At 38.3% G+C, this 20,432-nt stretch overlaps 1 protein-coding gene across 4 annotated transcripts in view; it reads right to left on the reverse strand.

Annotated features, from left to right (window-relative positions):
• kynu (kynureninase) overlaps positions 1–20,432 on the reverse strand; it is a 96,277-nt gene that overhangs the window by 20,139 nt on the left and 55,706 nt on the right. For 2 of the 4 annotated variants that reach the window (XM_007896364.2, XM_007896365.1), the window contains exons 9-14: positions 20,163–20,261; positions 19,916–19,989; positions 18,968–19,020; positions 18,340–18,425; positions 17,229–17,459; positions 14,390–14,572 (exon numbers count right to left, since the gene is read on the reverse strand). In XM_007896364.2, the coding sequence (XP_007894555.1) occupies positions 14,390–14,572; positions 17,229–17,459; positions 18,340–18,425; positions 18,968–19,020; positions 19,916–19,989; positions 20,163–20,261 (726 nt within the window). Of the gene's footprint in view, positions 1–12,588; positions 14,573–15,325; positions 15,481–17,228; positions 17,460–18,339; positions 18,426–18,967; positions 19,021–19,915; positions 19,990–20,162; positions 20,262–20,432 lie in introns of those variants that run through there. The other 2 variants (XM_007896362.2, XM_007896361.2) reach the window with 2 other exon arrangements.

The following is a 20,432-nucleotide window of genomic DNA, read 5'->3' on the forward strand; positions in this document are numbered from 1 at the left end:
ATGTGGAAATGCGTCACCATGCTTAAGAGTATCCAAACCAAGCTGAGATTTCCATGCTTTGCCTTGCAGGGTTAACAGGAGCTGAGTGGGATGATTCCCTGCCCCCAATGACTGGTTTGCCCTTCCAGGTCCTGCCGATGAGCCAGGCTGGCTGTGCTGTCATCACCAGTGCCCTGGAATACACAATACCTAGTGAAAAGTTCTATATAAATTAATCTGTTACCCCATTGAGACTTCTCTTTCAAGCAAGGTTACGGCTGACTTACAGTCTATGGAATTCAATTGTAACTTTAATTCTACCTGTTGTAATGAGCCGTAGAGATATGTATTGTAGATGTACCAGTTCTCTGGTGAAGAGAGATGAAGTGGAAACCTCAATGTATGCTGTATTCAATTTTGACATGCTCCCTTCTTCAGAAAAAGATTCCCAGTTTGCTTCACTTCGCTTGTCATAATGAAGGATTATTTTGGTGAGTTCAGATCAGCCGTACCCGAGACTCTTAGATTTGATTGGCGATATAACAGATGCAAACAGATAGGATTTTGGTAGCAGCAAATCTGTGCACTTTATCCTAAACTAAGCATTTGAGCTCATGTTAACCCTGGAACTCCACCTAGCTTTAGGCTGTAAGTCCATCTTCTTTTGAAATCTGAAATGGTGTATAATCGTCCTCTTCAACCGAGCCTTCGGCCACCCTCCTACCCCTATCCTCCCTGCCCTACACCCCTCCTGATCCCAACCCCCTGCGAGGGTCTGAATCCCTGACTGTCCAGCCCCTGGGACATCTCCCAACGCTATGCAAATGTAATTTGTTGTTGTTGTCAAAATCTTGTTTTCCCATCATGAATCAGTCAATGTAAGTGTATTATTCCAGTGCACATGTACATAACAATCATAAAATGTGAGGGAATAAACAAATTTGTCTTCCTTAAGGTGTTTAGCATCATATTGATTCCCATCACAGGAGTACATCCACAGTAGATGTGAATCGATTCAGTGTTTACTCTGAAATCATTCCTTAAAAGTAGCAACCAGTCTCTGTCACCTGCTAATCTCATATCAAACTGTCCACTCTCTCCGCTTAGCAGGCAATGATCTGCTCCACGTCCCCTGCCCGGTCCGCCACACCATTGGCGGTCGGGCCTTTAGTGTATCTGCCCCCACTCTTTGGAACTCCATCCTACATTCCCTTCGTCTCACTTCCTCCCTTGCCCCCTTCAAGGCACATCTCAAAACCCTCCTCTTCGACCGCACTTTCGGCCACCCTCCTGCCCACCCTGATCCCAAATCCCCTGCTCGGGTCAAATCCCTGACTGTCCAATACTAACTTATATTTGGGATGTCCTCCGGACATGAAAGGTGCTCTACAAATATAAGTTAGTATTGTACTGTACACGATGAGTTTCACAGGCTGCTTACCCAAGGTGAGCATCACAGCCGAACGTGACTCTGTTCCTGACTGGCATCCACATGTGCTGACTTTCTAAAAGGTTAATTTTCAGAACTACTGGGGAGGAAATCATCATGAAATTGTATTTTGATGATTGCATACCTGAGAACATTTATCTTTCCGAATTTATTTTGTATTGTCCTTGTAATAATGAAAAACAAGCTGCAATCTATTTTAAAATAATTAAAATTCAAGTATTGCAACATGATAGATGTTTTATTCATTGTAATATTGTCATCTAATTCAATTTGTTCGCAAAGATGAATTTGAGCTCCTCCTGGAATAAGGAATTTGGTGTAGGAAATATCGCGAATTAGACTCCATTATGTATGCAATCAGCCACATGTGATTATTGTGAAAAAATCTGTGCTTACTTAAGGCAAAGGCATTCTAATCCTTGATTTTGTTACAACAGGTATTTTGTTGATCTATTAAATTTAAGTAATTTGTCTTAATTATAATTTAAAAACAGAGCAAATTACCATTATCTATTACCTGCCAGCAACTTCCACTGAGGAAAATTAAGCAAAAATGTTCCAAGGGCATTAACATGGCCAATGCATGAAATTCAATTTGTGCAGTTTCCTCAGAGTCACCTAAAAGTACGTTTAATGTTTCACATCTTTATTTGCAGTTTAATTCTTCAAAATTTGCCTCTCATTTGCAGTAAAAGTATCTCTTTCTGCAGCTTTGCAGAACAACAGCAACAAAATTTCATTTGTATAACGCCTTTTATGTAGAGAAGACGTCCCAGAAAACAGATGAATAATAATAATCCTTGCATTTGATATAACATCTCATCAGGTCAGGAGACGTCTCAAAGCGCTTCACAGAATACACTGTAAAGTGAGTTAACCTGCCAAGAATAGAGGGGAACCAAGAAGACAATGTTAGCGAGCAACTTGGGGGAATTAATATTAGTAAAGAAATGGTTTTAGGTAAATTGTCAGGTATTAAAACTGATAAATCTCCTGGACCTAATGGCCTACATCCTAGGGTTTTAAAAGAAGTGGCTACTGAGATAGTGGATGGCTTGTCTTTGATCTTCCAAAATTCTCTGGATTCTGGAACGGTTCCAATTGATTGGAAGATTGCAAACGTGACACCACTATTTAAGAAGGGTGGGAGAGAAAAGATGGGGAACTATAGACCAGTTAGTCTGACATCAGTGGTAGGGAAAATTCTTGAGTCCTTAATTAAAGATGTCGTTATGGGATTCCTGGAAGACCATAACAAGATTAGGCAGAGTCAACATGGCTTTACAAAAGGGAAGTCATGCTTAACTAATCTTTTAGAGTTTTTTGAAGATGTATCTAGCAGGTTAGATAGGGGGAACCAGTAGATGTAGTATATTTAGATTTTAAAAAGGCATTTGACAAAGTGTCACACAAAAGGCTATTGCACAATATAAGGCCCACGGGATTAATGGGAACATATTAGCATGGATTGAAGAGTGGCTAACGGGTAGAAAACAGAGAGTAGGGATAAACGGGTCATTCTCGAATTGGCAGGATGTGACTAGTGGAGTGCCACAAGGATCAGTGCTTGGGCCTCAGCTATTTACAATTTACATCAATGATCCAGACCAGGACATCGAATGTAACGTATCTAAATTCGCGGATGACACTAAACTTGGGGGGAGAGTAAGCTCTGAGGATGATGCAAAAAGATTGCAACAGGATATAGATAGGCTAGGGGAGTGGGCAAGTAGGTGGCAGATTGAATTTAATGTGGGGAAGTGTGAAGTTATTCACCTAGGTAGAAAAAATAGAAAAACAGATTATTTTCTAGATGGGGAGAGATTAGATAGTGTTAATGTTCAGAGGGATTTGGGTGTCCTTGTACACCAGTCTCAAAAAGTTTTTTGCAGGTGCAGTAAGCAACTAAGAAGGCGAACGGCATGTTAGCGTTCATTGCAAAAGATTTAGAGTACAAGAGTAGGGAAGTCTTGCTGCAATTGCATAGGGCCTTGGTGAGACCGCACCGAGAGTATTGTTGCAGTTTTGGTCTCCTTATTTAAAAAAGGACATACTTGCCCTAGAGGGGGTGCAGCGTAGATTCACTCGGTTAGTTCCTTGGATGAGTGGACTGAGCTATGAGGATAGGCTGAATAAACTAGGGCTGTATTCTCTAGAGTACAGAAGAATTAGGGGGGATCTTATTGAAACATATAAGATTCTTAAAGGGCTGATAAAGTAGACACTGAGGGTCTGTCTCCCCTGGTAGGAGAATCTATAACCAGGGGTCACAGTCTTAAAATTAAGGGTCAGCCTTTTAGAACAGAGTTGAGGAAACATTTCTTCACTCAAAGGGTAGTGAATTTATGGAATTCACTACCCCAGAAGGCTGTAGATGCTCAGTCCTTGAACATCTTCAAGGCTGAGACTGATAGATTTTTAAAAAATAGAGGGATTAGGGGATATGGGGATAGGGCAGGTAATTTGAGTTAGGTCTGAAGATCAGCCATGACCTTATCAAATGGCGGGGCAGGCTCGAGGGGCCAAATGGCCTACTCATGTTCCTAATTCTTATGTTCTTATGACTGTATATTTTATTAACCCCGGAAAAGTTATCTGCCAATCAACTAACAACCGGGTTCCTATTTACTGCTCGGTGAACAGGAGTATGTGGAGTAAGGAAACTGGTCCAACGTTTCGCCCTGCTGGGAATCGAACCCAGGTCCTCTCGCTTGTGAGGTGAATGCTCTAAACACTGAGCTACAGAACTCCACGAATGCTCTGACTGAACTCTGAAACTGGTGAAGTAATATTAAAACAAGTGGCATTCAGCATCACTTGATGGTTCTATCGACAAACACTGTTAAGATAATACCTTAAGACCTTAAGATTTAGGAGCAGGATTAGGCCATTTGGCCCCTCAAGCCTGCCACGCCCTTCAATAAGATCATGGCTGATCTTCTAATCTAATTCCATTTATCCGCCTTATCCCCATATCCCTTAATCCTTCTATCCTTTAGAAATCTATCAACCTCATTCTTGAATATGTTCAAGGACTGAGCAACCACAGCCTTCTGGGGTAGAGAAATCCACAAATTCACTACCCTTTGAGTGAAGAAGTCTTTCCTCAAGTCGGGTCGAAAAAGGCTGACCCTTAATCTTGAGACTATGACCCCTAGTTCTAGATTCTCCAACCAGGGGAAACAGTCTCACAGCATCTACCCTGCCAAGACCCTTCAGAATTTTACAGATTTCTATAACACCTCTAATTCTTCTATATTCTAGAGAATATAGGCCTAGTTTACTCAACCTACCCTCATAGGTTAACACCCCTCATCCCAGAACCAAACTAGTGAATCTACGCTGCACCCCCTCTAAGGCGAGTATGTCCTTTCTTAAATAAGGAGACAAAACTGCACACAATGTTCTAATCATGCTATGGTCTTCTAGGTACCTCAAGGCCTTATACAACTGCAGTAAGACTTCCCTACTCTTTAACCATTTTGCAACGAATGCCAACATGCCATTAGCCTTCCCAGTTGCTTGCTGTACCTGCATATTAACTTTCTGTGACTGGTGTACAAGGACACTCAAATTCCTCTGAACACTAACATTATCTAGTCTCTCCCCCTCTAGAAAATAATCTGATCTTCTGTTTTTACTACCTAGGTGAATAACTTCACACTTCCCCACATTATATTCCATCTGCCACCTTCTTGCCCACTTACCTAACCTAATAGTTGAGGCCCAAACACTGATCCTTGTGGCACTCCACTAGTCACATCCCGCCAATCTGAGAAGGACCCGTTTATTCCTACTCTCTGTTTTCTTCCCGTTACCCACTCTTCGATCCATGCTAATATATTGCCTTTAATTCCATGGGCCCTAATCTTGTGTAGCAGCCTTTTATGTGGCACCTTGTCGAATGTCTTCTGAAAATCTAAATATCCTACATCTACTGGTTCCCCCCTACCTAGCCTGCTAGTTACATCCTCAAAAAAATTTGTCAAGCATGACTTCCCTTTTGTAAAGCCATGCTGACTCTGCCTAATCATGTTATGGTCTTCTAAGTACCCCACTACAACGTCCTTAATTAAGGATTCTAGAATTTTCCCTACCACCGATGTCAGACATACTGGTCTATAGATTCCACATCTTCTCTCTCCCACCCTTCTTAAATAGTGGTGTTATGTTTGGGATCTTCCAATCCAGAGAACCATTCCAGAATCCTCAAAAATAGGCATCCACCATCTCAGTAGCCACCTCTTTTAAAACTCTAGGATGCAGGCCATCAGGTCCAGGGGATTTGTCATTTTTCAATCCCAACAGTTTCCCTTGTACTAATTATTTACTGATGTTAATTTCCCTAAGTTGCTCACTAACATTAGCTTCTTGGCTCCCCTCTATTTTTGGTAAGTTTTCAGTGTCTTCTAACGTGAAGACAGAAGCAAAGTATTTGTTTCATGACTCTGCCATATCTTTATCCCCCATTATAATTCATCCTGTCTCTGCCTGTAATGGACACACATTCACTTTTGTTAATCTCTTCCTCTTTATGTATTTGTAAAAACTCTTGCAGTCTGTCTTTATGTTTCTAACTGGTTTGCCCTCATAATCCATTTTCTCCCTCCTAATCATTTTCTTAGTTTTTCTTTGTTGGTCTCTGAAGCCCACCCAATCCTTGGGTTTACTGCTCTTTTGGCAGTGTTATAGGTCTCTTCTTTTAATGTTATACTTCCCCTATCTGCTCTAGTTAGCCATGGCTGAACCACTTTTCCCGTGGTATTTTTATTCCTCAAGGGAATAAGTGATCACTGGGAATTATGTACTATATCTTTAAAGATTTGCCATTGCTGGTCTATTGTCATATCCTTTAATCTAATTCCCCAGTCTATTTTAGCTAAATCCTCTCTCATAGCTGCAAAGTTGGCTCTATTTAAATTTAAGACCTTTGTTTTGGACTTAACTACATCACTCTCTAACTGAATGCTAAATTCCGTCATGTTATGGTCACTCTGACCTAGAGGAGCCTTAACTGCCAGATTGCTGATTAGCCCTATTTCATTGCATAGAACAAGAGCTAGGATAGCCTGTTCCCTGGTTGGTTCCTCAGCATACTGATCTAGAAAACTATCTCTAATGCATTCTGTAAACTCCCCTCTAACTTACTTTTGCCAATTTGGTTTTCCCAATCTATAGGAACATTAAAATCACCCTCTATCTGTGTATTTCCTTTGCTACGTGCTCCTCTAATTTCTTGGTTAGTACTCTGTGCAATACTGTGACTGCTGTTTGGGGGTTTATAATCTACTCACATTAGTGTTTTCTGCCCCTTGTTGTTTCTTACCTCCGCACATCCTGACTCTGCATCCTGATTTTCTGATTTAAAATCCTTCCTCTCTACTGTTTTTATCTCATCCTTTGTTAGCAGGGCTACCTCCCCCCACCCCAACCTCGTTTTCCACATTGCCTATCTTTCCTCTACGTCGAATTTCCCGGAAGGTTTAGCTCCCACCCTTGGTCTCCCTGTGAAGTGGTGCTGAAATGCCACAATCCCCTGAAGGCATCATGATGGTGGTGGTTTCTAACAAAAATAGCCACTGTGAATTCCTCATAACAGCTTCAGGAACATATCACATTGAATCTGTTATCAAATCTTATACATATATATTAAGCTGTAACTGCTGTCAGTGAATAATTGGTGTGAGTACTGAAAATAAATTCAATGTGAACTACTTTATAGTTGAGGGGTGTGGGGGCGGGAGGGGGGTGGGTGGGGGAAGGCAGGGGCTCAAAGAGATAGAAGTAGAAGCAAGCGTGAGTATTTTAAGAACACTGAAACATGTCAGGATCACTTTAAGTATACCAATAGGCTGACAGTTCGTATAATTATTTGATTCTAAAACTCGCCAAACCACCATTCTTGTAAGATCAAATGTTTAATTCAGTATGCTTTTTATTAGCAACTGTTAATTACGAACAACAGCAAATCATTTAGTCAGAGTATTTTTATAATTTAGTTTGTACAATTAATGTCTTTAGAGCAAATTTTAATATAAATTTAAGGCAACATTCCAGAGTTTGAATGCTAGTATGTCTATTAAAAATTGCTCAATTTAAATACTACTTTACATTCACCTATCAGCGTTCTTCCTTAAGAAAAAAAATGTTCAGTAGTTTGAACAATCCTTACACTTCTCAAATTGCTATTCTAACATAATCTTCAGACATTTGCTCATGAATAAAATTTACTTAATAATAAGGTAATACTCCAATCGGGATATTGAAATGAGACAGGTGGGGAATTAAATAGGTACAGAAAAAGGCATCCTTTTTGCAAGGATAGTTTCAAGTAACCAATCTATCTTGCTTACCTCATTCTGGTCATCTCTGATAGCAAAGTAATCCTGATGATCATTAAAAGGAGACGGTACATGATAAACCGTCCGTGTCACACAAGTGTCACAAGTTGACGGAGAACACGAGTAGAGGTTTATGGCGGAAATGGATGAACAAATTGACATTTGATGTTCGATGACACTTTGGATATTCTGCCACATTGTTGAAATGTGGATTACAGAAATGAAAACCAAATGGTGATGAGCCCAAGATTAGAACAATTCCCTTCTACAGAATTTCAGCTCATCTGGAAGAAGCTTGCAGTTAACTAGAGTAATTGAATGAGATCAGACCTCCTCGGTGAACCTGAACAGTGAGATATTAATGGTTGGCCTGACTGAGTGTTCTGTCAGTTTCAGTATACATAAAGCCCACTGAAGGTAAACAGTATTCACCTGAAAGCTGAAGTATCAGGCCTCAGGAAGAAAAAAATAGGGTGCAGCGATTTTGGAGAGAAGAAATAAAAATAATAATCCTTGCATTTGATATAGCACCTTATCATGTAATTGAGACAGCTACACCAACAACATCAACAACTTGGATTTATATAGCGCCCTCCACGCTGGACGCCTTGAAAAAGCGCTTCACAGAATATATTGTCAAGTGAATTGACTGTGCATTTTGAGGATGAAAAACCCAAGCCAATTCCACACAGCAATGTGCCACAAACAGTCGTGGATTGAGGGACCAAGATTTTTTCCCCCATATGTTTTTCATGTGTTATGGTGGAACTTCCAAGTTGCCTTTACACATCTCATCTGCTCTCCACCTAAATCCAATATTATTTTGAATACAACATTGTAAATTTGGACAGCAAAAAACAAGCATTGTTTCACTATGAAGCAGGGTCTGTGTAGGAATGAAGATAAGGCTTGGGAAGATTCACAACTTTGAAGAATGTAAATTGATATTATAGAGGCAACTGACATAAGGTCATGAAACGTCAGCTGGATAGATGAGCTACTAACCACAGAGCAAAAGCGAGATTGCTGTGAGAGCTAAATACTTCCACAAATGCTTATGTTGTGGACAGAATCTCAACAGGAATTACTTGAAACCGATAAGGTTAATAGAAGATTAAGCCATGAAATTGCTCTGGTAACCAATTCGGTTACGCAATGAATTAGCAATGCAGTGCCCTCAGTAATGCATCCTAGGTTGGAATTAGAGAGTTCTATCCTCACTGAGTGGAAACTGCTGACATTCATTTAATATAGAGACCTCACACACAAAAGAAAGAGGAAACCTTCCTATGAATTTTCCAGGCTGGATTTAAACCCAGGCCAATGAGCCAATACACTTTGTACCATGCAATTCCTTTGATAGAAAAATGACCGAAAGAAAACTCCGCAACTCGCTAGCTACTACAAAACAAGTGAATCTGCAGAGATCTAATGGATACTGCATATAATTAAGACCAAATCAATACATAAGGGATCGATAAAGAGAATGGGGGACTGAGCAGGGGAGTGAGGTTAGCTGGTTGATATAGAAAAAATAACAAGAAGACAGATTTGTGGGTCCAATGTGAATGGTCTATCACTGAGCTGGCACTTTATAATTTCATGCGCGGAAAACAAGAAGAAACATACTATGTCAAGATAGGTCAAGGTGTTCAGCAATGACCATGACTATGAATGGGAGCAAAAAAAACAGCCTAAAAATGTCAACAACAAATACAACAACCTGTTTCTTTTTTAATGTACCATTCAGCAGAGGATATGGCATCATTCGCAGTTACCTGACTTTGAGATATGATTGTGAGTGTCTCTTGATTAAAAGATTCCTGGAACAGAGCAGAGTTATTTAATTATCTCAAGTCGTATCACACTGGGCAGCAAGATCTGGGAAGTGACATGACACCTTATGTTGCCAGTGAACTTTGTTTGCTCTCCAGTCTGAGAAATATATTTTTTGGATCTTGTGCATATAGATTAGTTACACATACCATTCTGTTTCCAATAGTTGTCGTATTTCTGCTTGAAAGTGTGGAGGATGCTAGGAAACCAATGGGACAGTATCTAATATCCCTTCAGGTGGCAGAACATGTGGTTGCAAAACAAGGGCAAAATATCCTTGACACCTACTAAAACAACATCAATGAGTACCTTGTGCAGACGGGGGTGGCAGTCAACAGATGCATTATATTTTTATATCCAACTGTGGTTTATATTGCAACTATCAATATAAAGGTCCATATAGACCTATCCACTCCCTTTACTCAGTGGGCTCCAGCCTGCTCCTTGCCCCCCGCCCTGCCCACCCCACCATCGGCGTTTTCAGCCTCTCTGCCCCACCCTTTGGAACTCCATTCCCGAGTCCCTTCACCTCATTCCCTCCCTTGCTTCCTTCAAGTCTTCTCTCAAAACTCTCCTCTTCAACCGCGCTTTAATCACCCTCCTACGCCTATCCTTCCTGCCCTCCATCCCTCCTGATCCCAACCCCCAGCTCAGATTCAAATTCCTAACTGTTCAGCACCCTGGGACGTCTTCCCAACATGAAAGGCGCTATACAAATGCAATTTGTTGTTATTATCACAAAAAAGATTTAAAAAGTGAAGAATAAGTTTACATTTTAAAAACAATTCAACAGGAATGTTGGTATAAAGCTGAGGAAAAGTCCATTTGACTGCACGGATAAGGTTGAGGTGTAGTAAGAAAATGTAACAGTCAAATGCAATGCTAAAATTAATTGAAGAAATTCTATTAATTGCTTTCAAATGGGTGCTCGCTTTGTGTAAAATTCAGGGAAAAGAAGTTGCAAAATTTCTCTTTGATCAGTTCCCTTGCTTTAAACCCCGTCTCCAGACAAATGGATTCCATATTGCCTGCATTGCTATTAAAATCAGTGATCACTTCCTTAATAAGCAGTTTGCAAACCATGATGTCCATGTATTTAGCAACTCATTAAAATAAAGTGTGTGTTTGCAAAGAGCCAAAATGCAATCCAATATTCTGTGCATATAGTTATCCTCACAGACTTTGAATTATGAGAATGCCAAGCCCTTGATCAAAACCAAATTTATTTTACTAAAGATACTTTTAATATGACAATCTAGAATGTCAGTTTGTTGGTACACAATTTCACCCACAAAAAATACAGTCAATTCACTTCACAGTATATTCTGTGAAGCACTTTGAGATGTCTAGAAGACACGATAAGGCACTACATCAAATGAAAAGATTATTATTATTATAATTACTAGAGTGCAGAAGGTTCATTATAGTGTCGTATGAGGGGAACAGAAGGAGTCTGATCTGTCATTTCATTATGGGGATGAAATAGGTTTAAGGCAAATAATAAAAGATTGAATTTTTCTCCTCTGGCCAGATTCCCACCATTGACTTTGTAAATTTGAATTTCTCTGTGATAGCGAAGGGATTGGGAGCATATAATTCCATCCAGTTTTTTTTTTAGTGGGAGAAATTCGACTCGGATATAAATTTATTCTACCTTCTTAACTTTTTAAGAGAGGTCAGGATTTAATGCAAGTTGATGCATTCAAACTCAACTTTGAAACTCATTTTTCTGCTAGTTCTTAAAGGAAGGTTCTGGAAAACCGGCTTGAAAACGCAGCCTGTATTTAAGAATTAGCCAACTTCTGGATTCTCAAAAGGAGCTCACGTTTGGACCAAGGTGGAATCTCTCATCCGAAATTTGTATCTTAAATTTGAATCTTAGAAAAACTGCAGAAAAACAGCTTCTTAGATAAATTAAAGCATTTTCCACAGTTCAGCTCAATGTTACATTTTAAGCTAAAATAGTTTACAGGCTGGAGCTATTTGAATTTCAGGCCTCCTTTTGACAATAGCTGTTGAGCATTTACTACTTGGATTAATGGAAAAGAGTTGTGTTAGTGCAGGTGTCAATGCATCTGTTGATGGTAAAGATCACTTAAAAGCTGATTTTCTCCCATTGGTAGACTCAAATTTTTCCTCAACTCTGATAATACACACAACCACGCTGCTCTCTTTGGAGTCATGAAGTGAATAACTATTTTTTTATCTAGGTGATTGTTGGCCAGGACAACAAGAGAAACTCCCTTCTCTTTTCGAATAGTGCCATGGGATCTCTAATGTTTAAATAGATGGGACCTGCTTGGGCATTACACACACCATCCACCTCCGACAATGTAGCCCTCTTCCAGCAATGCACTGGACTGTCAGTCTAGACTGTGAATTCAAAGTCCTGACATAGGCTTGAACCCACAACATTCTGACTCTGAGGCGAGACTGCAACCAACTGAGACAGACTGACAACTAATAGAGTAGCAGCTCCAGTAAGAAACATAGCAGTTCCATTCCTCGTGAAACTAATATATTGCAACGGCAACTTATTTTGGTCATTGCTGACTTGAAGTGAAATAAACATCTACCTAAGTCACATGGAAAAAAAAACAAGTCTGCAGATCTGTCACACTGAGAGCTCAATGTCAGCTGTAACTGTCATGAGAAGCTTCTAGAAAACATAAATAAAGTAACGGGGCATAAACAAGACAATCCTTGACCTGATCTTCATCCTCACGGAAAGAGAAGTGAAAATTTGAAAACTTTACATGTTAGATCTTAGCGATTTATCCAGTTATCGTACCCATTTTAACGCAAGTACCTTAGAGGGACATTAGGAATAATTTTCAAAATTAAATGTCCAATCAAAATATTATTAAACTAAATGTTTTTAAAAAAATACATGTGGATACTCTAGCACAACAACAACAACAAATTCCATTTGTATAACGTGTTTCACATCAGGAGGGCATCCCGAAGATTTGAGCTGAGGGTTGGGATCAGGAGGGGTGGTTGGAGATAGGTGGGTGACCAAAGGCACAGTGAAAGAGGATGGCCTTGAGACAAATATGCTAAAGTATTCTTTTGTCATTCTTCGCAAAGAGGTAAAAATTATATTCGGTGTTAACAAGCAGAGTTTTGGCAATGTGCAACAAAAATGGGAAATCGTGTTAGTGGCCGATTTGGCCAAAATGTGTATTACTCTGAATGAAATATTCTTATGCAGGAAAGAGGTCAATGTCCTATTATAAAGCTCTATTCTAGTTAATGAACTGTTATAAAAAAGCTTTCTAAATTGGATAGTGAACAGCATAAACATTTTTAATGGGGTATAAGTTTTAAAAATGCTGATGAAAAATACATTTTATTAAAAAGGATTCAACTTTGCTTCTCAACAGGAGCTCTGAGATCTTACCCTGAGTGAGGGGTGCTATATAAATGCAGGTTGCTGTTGTTGTTCTCTTAATAGTCTCCTCATGTCAATGGCTTAAATATAGGCCAAATATACCAGTAAACTGAAATGGCTTGATGAATATCTTACTCCAAAATTGTTTTTGCCTGTATCTGGCTTTAGTAAATCGTAAAGTGTCTTGTCTATGCAGATTGACTTAAACGTAACACATTGAACTTTGCCAATAAAATAAAGTTGTTTGTTCATTGCAGCATGTTCTGTTCTGCTGGCTATTGGGAAAGGGCAGGAAAATGGGACCGAAAGTATTGCTTTTAAAAGAGCCAACATGAACTTGTTGTGTTGAATATTCTTGTAAATTTCTATGGTTCAATATTGAAATATATCAATAGGAAGACCCCGGGTTTAATCCCTTTGGCTTTGCTGTAGGTGTGCATATCTCAACCACTAGAGGAGAAAACTAAAATAAATTGGTCTAAAACATACTGGACAGAAATCCATTGCTTCCAGTGCTTGTGCCAGATGCTAAAAGCAATACGATGAGCCATGGCACTAAAATATAATTTTGTTCGGCAGTATACTTTCATGTTGGATGGATATTTAAATCTGCACATAACACTTCAGCTAAGCAGGGAATTATCACTTCATACTGCCAAATGTAGCATAACTTGAGTTAGGCCAAATCATGGCACTGAGCACTTTAATATAATTTCGGAAAAGCGTTGTGCTGGATTGATCACATAATCCTCAATGGATTGTAAACAAATAAGATTTAATCTTTGTTAACCTTTGGGAAACAAATTGTAAATAGAGAAGGTGAGTTGCAGGCTGAGCCTCTCAATTCTTCTCCAAAAACAATCTCAGACCTGAAATTTGACCTAGTTTCTGCCTCTAGTCCAGTCTTAGTCTCAGCCTATTTTGTCTTAAAACTGAAGATAGGACAGAATTGTGGAAAATTCTTCAATTCAGTCTTAATTTGGAAGCTGGTTGTTGTCCCGTTTTTCTAAAGAAATGGCTACTGAGTTAAATCTGAGTTGATAGATTTTCTGTGATTCTGCGCAGTGTTAATTATAAAGATGAAATGGTCTTACAGGTTAAGTAGAATTTTTGGTCCCTCATTTTTGAACCCAGCAGTCCCTTATGTCAACAATACAGGTCCTTTGTCAGCTCCCCAATGGTGCACATTTCGCCCTCCGGCCAACATAATTTGGTGGCTTCGGAAACTATTGACTCTGTTCTGACCTTTCAACCAGCTAAAATTAGGACTTTCACTATTTTAGCAAATATCCGAAATTCGATCCCATTAACGTTCACAGTTTGCACCCTATGTAATAACACAACGAAGATTAGAATACTAAAATTGCAATAGATTCCAGTGAAACTCACTTTTGTTGCAGGAATATGATAGATCATTGTCACAACAAGTCGCAAAAAACAGATTTTCAAAATTAAATTGTAGACATTTAAACGAGTATCATTTTGACTGCATTTTTCAAAGTGTTTTATTCCACACAATCTTGGTAGGCACGGAAGCTGCAACTGTGGGTGGACTGAAGAGGCTTCTCCCAGCTGTGGAAGAAAAATAAAGAGATCTCTGGTGATGTGGGTTAATCCGCTCCAATAAGTTAGCTGTACAAGATTGAAACAGATTTAAGAGAGGATTACAAGTTACTTAAAGAGAACCAATTATATATTAATGAGTGCACGCTACAATTGTGCCACTTAATTAAACCATTATAAATCTTATTTAAAATTCTTGTATATATTGGCATATACTTAAAGGGCAACATTTGTCACTGTTGACTTAGATTTTTGAGGTGGAGGTGTAAAATTCCATTTTGAATTTGTAAATTAATTTCAGTTTCCCAAAAGTTATATTACTCTCATAATGGTGAGAACAAATGAAACTAAAGACTGATCCAACTCTCCTAATGGCTGATTTGGCCAAGCACCTGTCTCAAATGAAACAGCCATGAAGACCTGAAAGAAACACGTGGTTTATGCTGATTCAAGGGCTCTGAGATTCTACTCTGCATGCAAGGCATTGTATAGGTGCCGGTTATTATTATTATTGATTTAGCTGATCTCAATTGGGTAGCAGAAGCAATGGTACAAATAGCATTTGTTCTGCCTACAGCACAATTTATCCAAAACAGGCAAAGTGGAATAGGATATGTCGTTTTCGCATGTGACACTGTGGGGGAGAAGCAAGAAATGTTTTGAGTAAAGTTGTTGAATTCTGTTTTTAACTTTGAAGTTGAACTTTCTGTTGTTCGTAAAATTATTTATATACTATTGGGGATATTATATTATTGTCCTCACCTCATGTCGACATATACATTTACGTTATGTCCACATTTCCATGAGGCTTCTGCAAGAACTGTGCCAAGAATGTTGATAAATCTGTACACATCATGAAAGGATATGTAAAGTGGAACTGGAGCGATTCTTAAGACATTTGGTTCTCGCTTGTCACACTGTGGGGGAGAGGAAAGAAATTTTTTTATTTTGTATAATAATCCTTGCATTTGATATGGCGCCTTATCACGTCTTCGAGACATCTCAAAGCACTTCACACATTTTTGAATATTGGCTCTTGAGATTAATAGTCCAGTGAAATGTCTGGTGAGTGCTGAATTAACAGAGATGTGTCCATCGACTTTTGGGATAGAGAATAGATCTCTTTTTTGTGCCTTTTTTAGAATTCCTTAGAATATTTGTGGAGTCCTGTAGCTCAGTGGTTAGAGCACTCGCCTCTCAAGCGAGAGACTTGGGTTTGATTCCCAGCAGGGTGAAACCTTGGGCAAATTTCCTTACTCCACACGCCTAATAATAATCCTTCAAGAAAACAAAATTGGTCACTTCAATCCACAACTGTTTGTGGGACACTGCTATGTGCAATTGACTGTTGTGTTTCGCCCACAAATATACATTCAATTCACTTTACAGTATATTCTATGAAGCGCTTTGAGACATTTAGAAGACATGAAAAGTGCTACATCAAATGCAAGGATTATTATTATATTATTATTTTTACACAAAGCTGCCATGCAAAAATAAAATTAATCCATGTGTGAATTAAATTTCAGAATATGTACCACAAGTATGTTCTTGCTCATTCATTGAATGTATTCAGCACCATGATACAGTTCAACAAAACGGATTAACACAGTCAATGTAGGCAAACTATTCATTTGTGGTGAAGTGTTCAAATATCAGGGGTTAAAGTTACAAAAAAAGTTTCAGAGTGAGAAGGGAAATCAGGCAGAACATTTTTATTGAAGAATAAAAGACTTAGGAAATACGTTGTAGCCAAGACTCACTTGGAATATACTATATTGTAGAGAAAAGGGAGGTGGCAAATTCTAAGATGAATGCCAAGACTAGACTAATGCTACATGAAAGAACTTGATATCTTGAATCATGAGACTATGACAATAACAGTAACTATATGAAGGATAACTGTATATTGAGCAGTGAGTGACAGGAGTTGGGACATAATTAATGAATACCAGAATTCAAATTAAAGTCTATCATTTCACAAAAAATATGAGAACTCATGAAACATTTTCAGTATTGTGCATATATCCATGCCTAAATCATTAATCGGCATTGCTTAACTGTGTTAAACATGAAATTTAATTATTTCCATACTCTTTTCTCAGAGCAAGTTACATTATTTTCACATGTTCCTGGACTGAGTTAATCTGCTGTGCTTTCCCATTTTGGCTCAGTTGGCAGTTGTTTTAATAATTGTTAATAACAATAATTGTTTTAACAGTTGTTAATAATAGGCTTCATGGAATTCATAAGAGGGAAACAAGACCTGTGTGTGGTAATCATTAAGGCCTAATGATTTGTATTTCAAGGGTTTTTATAAAGTTGCTTCAATTAGAAGTGAGTGCTAAAAAATTTAAATAAGTTTTCTTCCTTTTTCTGTGCCTTCCTTCCTTCCTTCCTTCCTTCCTTCCTTCCTTCCTTCCTTCCTTCCTTCCTTCCTTCCTTCCTTCCTTCCTTCCTTCCTTCCTTCCTTCCTTCCTTCCTTCCTTTCACTCTCTTTGTCACTTTTACAGATATTGACCAATAACAAGGACAAACAGTCTGCTCCCAAGCATTGATTCCATCTATAATGCATTCTCAAGGAACTTCCACACTGATCACATTCATGAAATAACATAGCTATGCCTAAGTCAGAAAGGAACAATAACATCGAATATCTACTTACTACAACACCTCTTTTCTCCAGCTCTTTGAAGACAAATTTGATAGGCACTGAAAACGCTAGTGAGAGTTGGCATCCTCGTTCTTCAACATTAGAGGGAGTAATTATATTCAAATATGGTTTCTGTGGATTATCAGGATCCTTTGAGAAGTAATGCTTGATCAGGTATTCTAAGTAACCAGTAAGCAGCACAGATTTCCGCCTCAGTGATTTCTTATCAGTCTGATTGAAGACCTACGAAGCAAATATGTAGATCAACACCATAATATTTGCTTGAGATGCATAAGAAACAAATCAAATATTGCAGCAAGATAATGATGAATTTGTTTGTGAATGAAAAATTCCACTAAAATTCCACCCCTCCAAAAATTCCCTCTCTCATATCCAAGCACAGTATATCTGTGTGATATACTATTAGTTACCAGAAGGAATCCCCTTTTGTTACTCGGACTCCCTTAATAGGTATAAGACCTTTTAAATCTCTGTGTTTTAGATCCAATTTACAGGGTCCTTCACTCTATCACGAATCAAAAAAAAACACACTAATGCTCTTCTGAAATTGTCCCAAATTCTCAGTTGGTAAAAATCATTGCATCTGCTTTCAACATTTACTCTCAATGCCCATGGCTTTAGAGGAAGATAATAATAAGTTAGGAACCCTCACTTCTGTTCAGACACTGTTGAAAGTTATGCATCAGGTGAGGGTAGGATCGGTTTCCTCCAAAGTTGAATGGCGTGCTGATATTCATTGTCTGGAGGTAACCGTGGAATCAACAATAACTACAACAAATTGCATTTATATACCACTTTTCACATTGGAAGGACGCTCCAAGGTGCTGGACAGTCGAGGGTTTGCACCCAAGCTGGGAGTTGAATTGGGAGGGTGGGAGGGGTAAAGGAGTGGGGTGGAATCAAAGGTAGCATGAGCCATTGCTTTCACAAAAAGAGGGTATAAAAGGAGGGAAAGTTGAGGAGGGAAAAGGAAAGGTCCAAAATTCTTAATCAAATTGCATTTTTTCAATGCCTCCATCTCCCTGTTCCATTTCATTTCACACAGTAATACCCTATATAGATTTTCATCAACAAGCTAAATTATCAAATCATGTGCACTTACCTCTAAGGTAGCCTGCAGTGGACAAACCAATAAAATGGGAGGATTTGATATTCGAAAGCCATTCACCCCAGGACTCAGGTTCAATACTAATAAAGATAGCAAGAAACAAATTTGGATTTCAGTTTCTTTTGCACATTCTGTAAATAAACAATTGCCATCCATGGGGTCGAACTTTTTGTGATGTGATAATTCTGCCAAACTACACCAAAAGTTTAAAACACAAATATTGCATCTAAATGCAAAATAGCCCCCGCACCCTCCCAACTTTCCTGCGGACTGGGAATTATCACTTGCTGTGGTTAACTTATTTAAAAGATGTATAGATTTTTTCAAACGTTGGATTCAGCCAAAGAAGATAATTTCATTTATATCACGATTGATCTAGGAATTATGAAAATGTAATTTCAAGGGGAAAAATGTTCAGTTTTAAAAAAGGCAGTTTGATCCCAGGTAAGCACATGTTCATCATGAATATCAAATATGTTATATTATGCAAGTAACATCTTTTTAAAAAATCTGGCAATAAAATATATCTTTTCAACTTAATTTCAATAATTCTTTGATATAGCCCTACACATATTCTTTTCATTGAATTACAAATGATTAAATCCTGTGCGTAGTTACTTACCATTGTCCATCTGAAATCTTGTTTCCATTTTATGGCTCCACCATCCAGTCAATCTGAAAGTAAGTCAATACAAGGTTGTTTGAAATACGGTTAAAATACTTGACCATTAACTCGGCAACGGAATGAAAATAAAATGACTTTGCGCTATCTTTGTGTGTACAGTCAATTCACTTTTACTGTATATTCTGTGAAGCGCTTTGAGACGCCTCGAAGACATGATAAGGCGCTATATTAAATGCAAGAATTATTATTATTATAATACAGTTGGTGTGCTGTTCGGAAAAAAATTATTTTGTTCTGTTATAGTTCAAACTGCTTGAAAATCCTTTCATTTGTATGAAGTACATTGTGCCTCTATTTTAACAAGCTTCCTCCTTGTGCTGTTTATATCATGGTTACACTGTGGATACCATTCATCTCACAGGCACACAGTCAGCCTGCTCAAGCAGTCACTGCACTTTACAGCAAAATCCTACCTGAAGACTGGTAAGCCATAGGTTTACTGTATCAGAAGTAAATTGTGCATCAATATATACTGAAATCAAACCTCATGTATTTTTGGAAAGAGGAAAGAGGAAGCATTTATCCAATGTGCAGCTTTTTGCATAAGATTAAGAATGAGACTGGTATAAATCTCCAGTTAGCATATTCACTGATTCACATGAAAAATAAAGATGCCGCTTGCTACCAGATAGAAAATGCGTTGCAAATCTCAGTTAAATAAGAATATAGTGTATGTTTAATAATAATAATCCTTGCATTTGATATAGTGCCTTGTTACATCTTCGTGATGTCTCAAAGCGCTTCACAGAATATACTATAAAGTGAATTGACTGTATATTTTGTGGGCAAAACGTAAAAAGCTCAAAACCATTTCCAACTTTCATTGAAAAACATACTATTAAAACAGCAATGTAGGTGCAGTAAATGTTTGTTGTAGATACATACGTAGGTTTAATATTATGGGCATGTTTTTCATGTATAAATGCTCCACCCAAGCCTCCAGCGCCAGAGTTCAGATACTATGGTAAAAAGAGTTATATGTCATTTACACCATTTGTCTTTAATTTTAACAGATCTATTTACTTACAACTAAACAAACAAAACTTTTGCAACGCAATTTGTTTTAAATCTCGATGTATGAAAAGGCTTGCTAACAATCTAAGAGTACAATAGAACAGGGGAAAAAACATACCTTATAAGTACACCAGCAGGCAAAGTCTACTCCCCAGTCATGTAAATATATTTCTACATTTCCAACAGCATGCGCAAGGTCAAAGCCAACGAAACATCCCTGTAAAACACAAGATACTGAATGATTTAATCTCATGGCATTTTGGTCAAATGCACATATTTATCTTACAAAATACACAGTTGCTGGACATTAAAATATCTGTTTGGCATTTAGAGGTTTTAGATATCCCAAAGAATTAAGATGTGGAGTCCTGTAGAGTATTAGTTGTAG

The sequence above is a fragment of the Callorhinchus milii genome, unplaced genomic scaffold (assembly GCF_018977255.1).
Source record: "Callorhinchus milii isolate IMCB2004 unplaced genomic scaffold, IMCB_Cmil_1.0 Scaffold6, whole genome shotgun sequence".
Lineage (NCBI taxonomy): Eukaryota > Metazoa > Chordata > Chondrichthyes > Chimaeriformes > Callorhinchidae > Callorhinchus > Callorhinchus milii.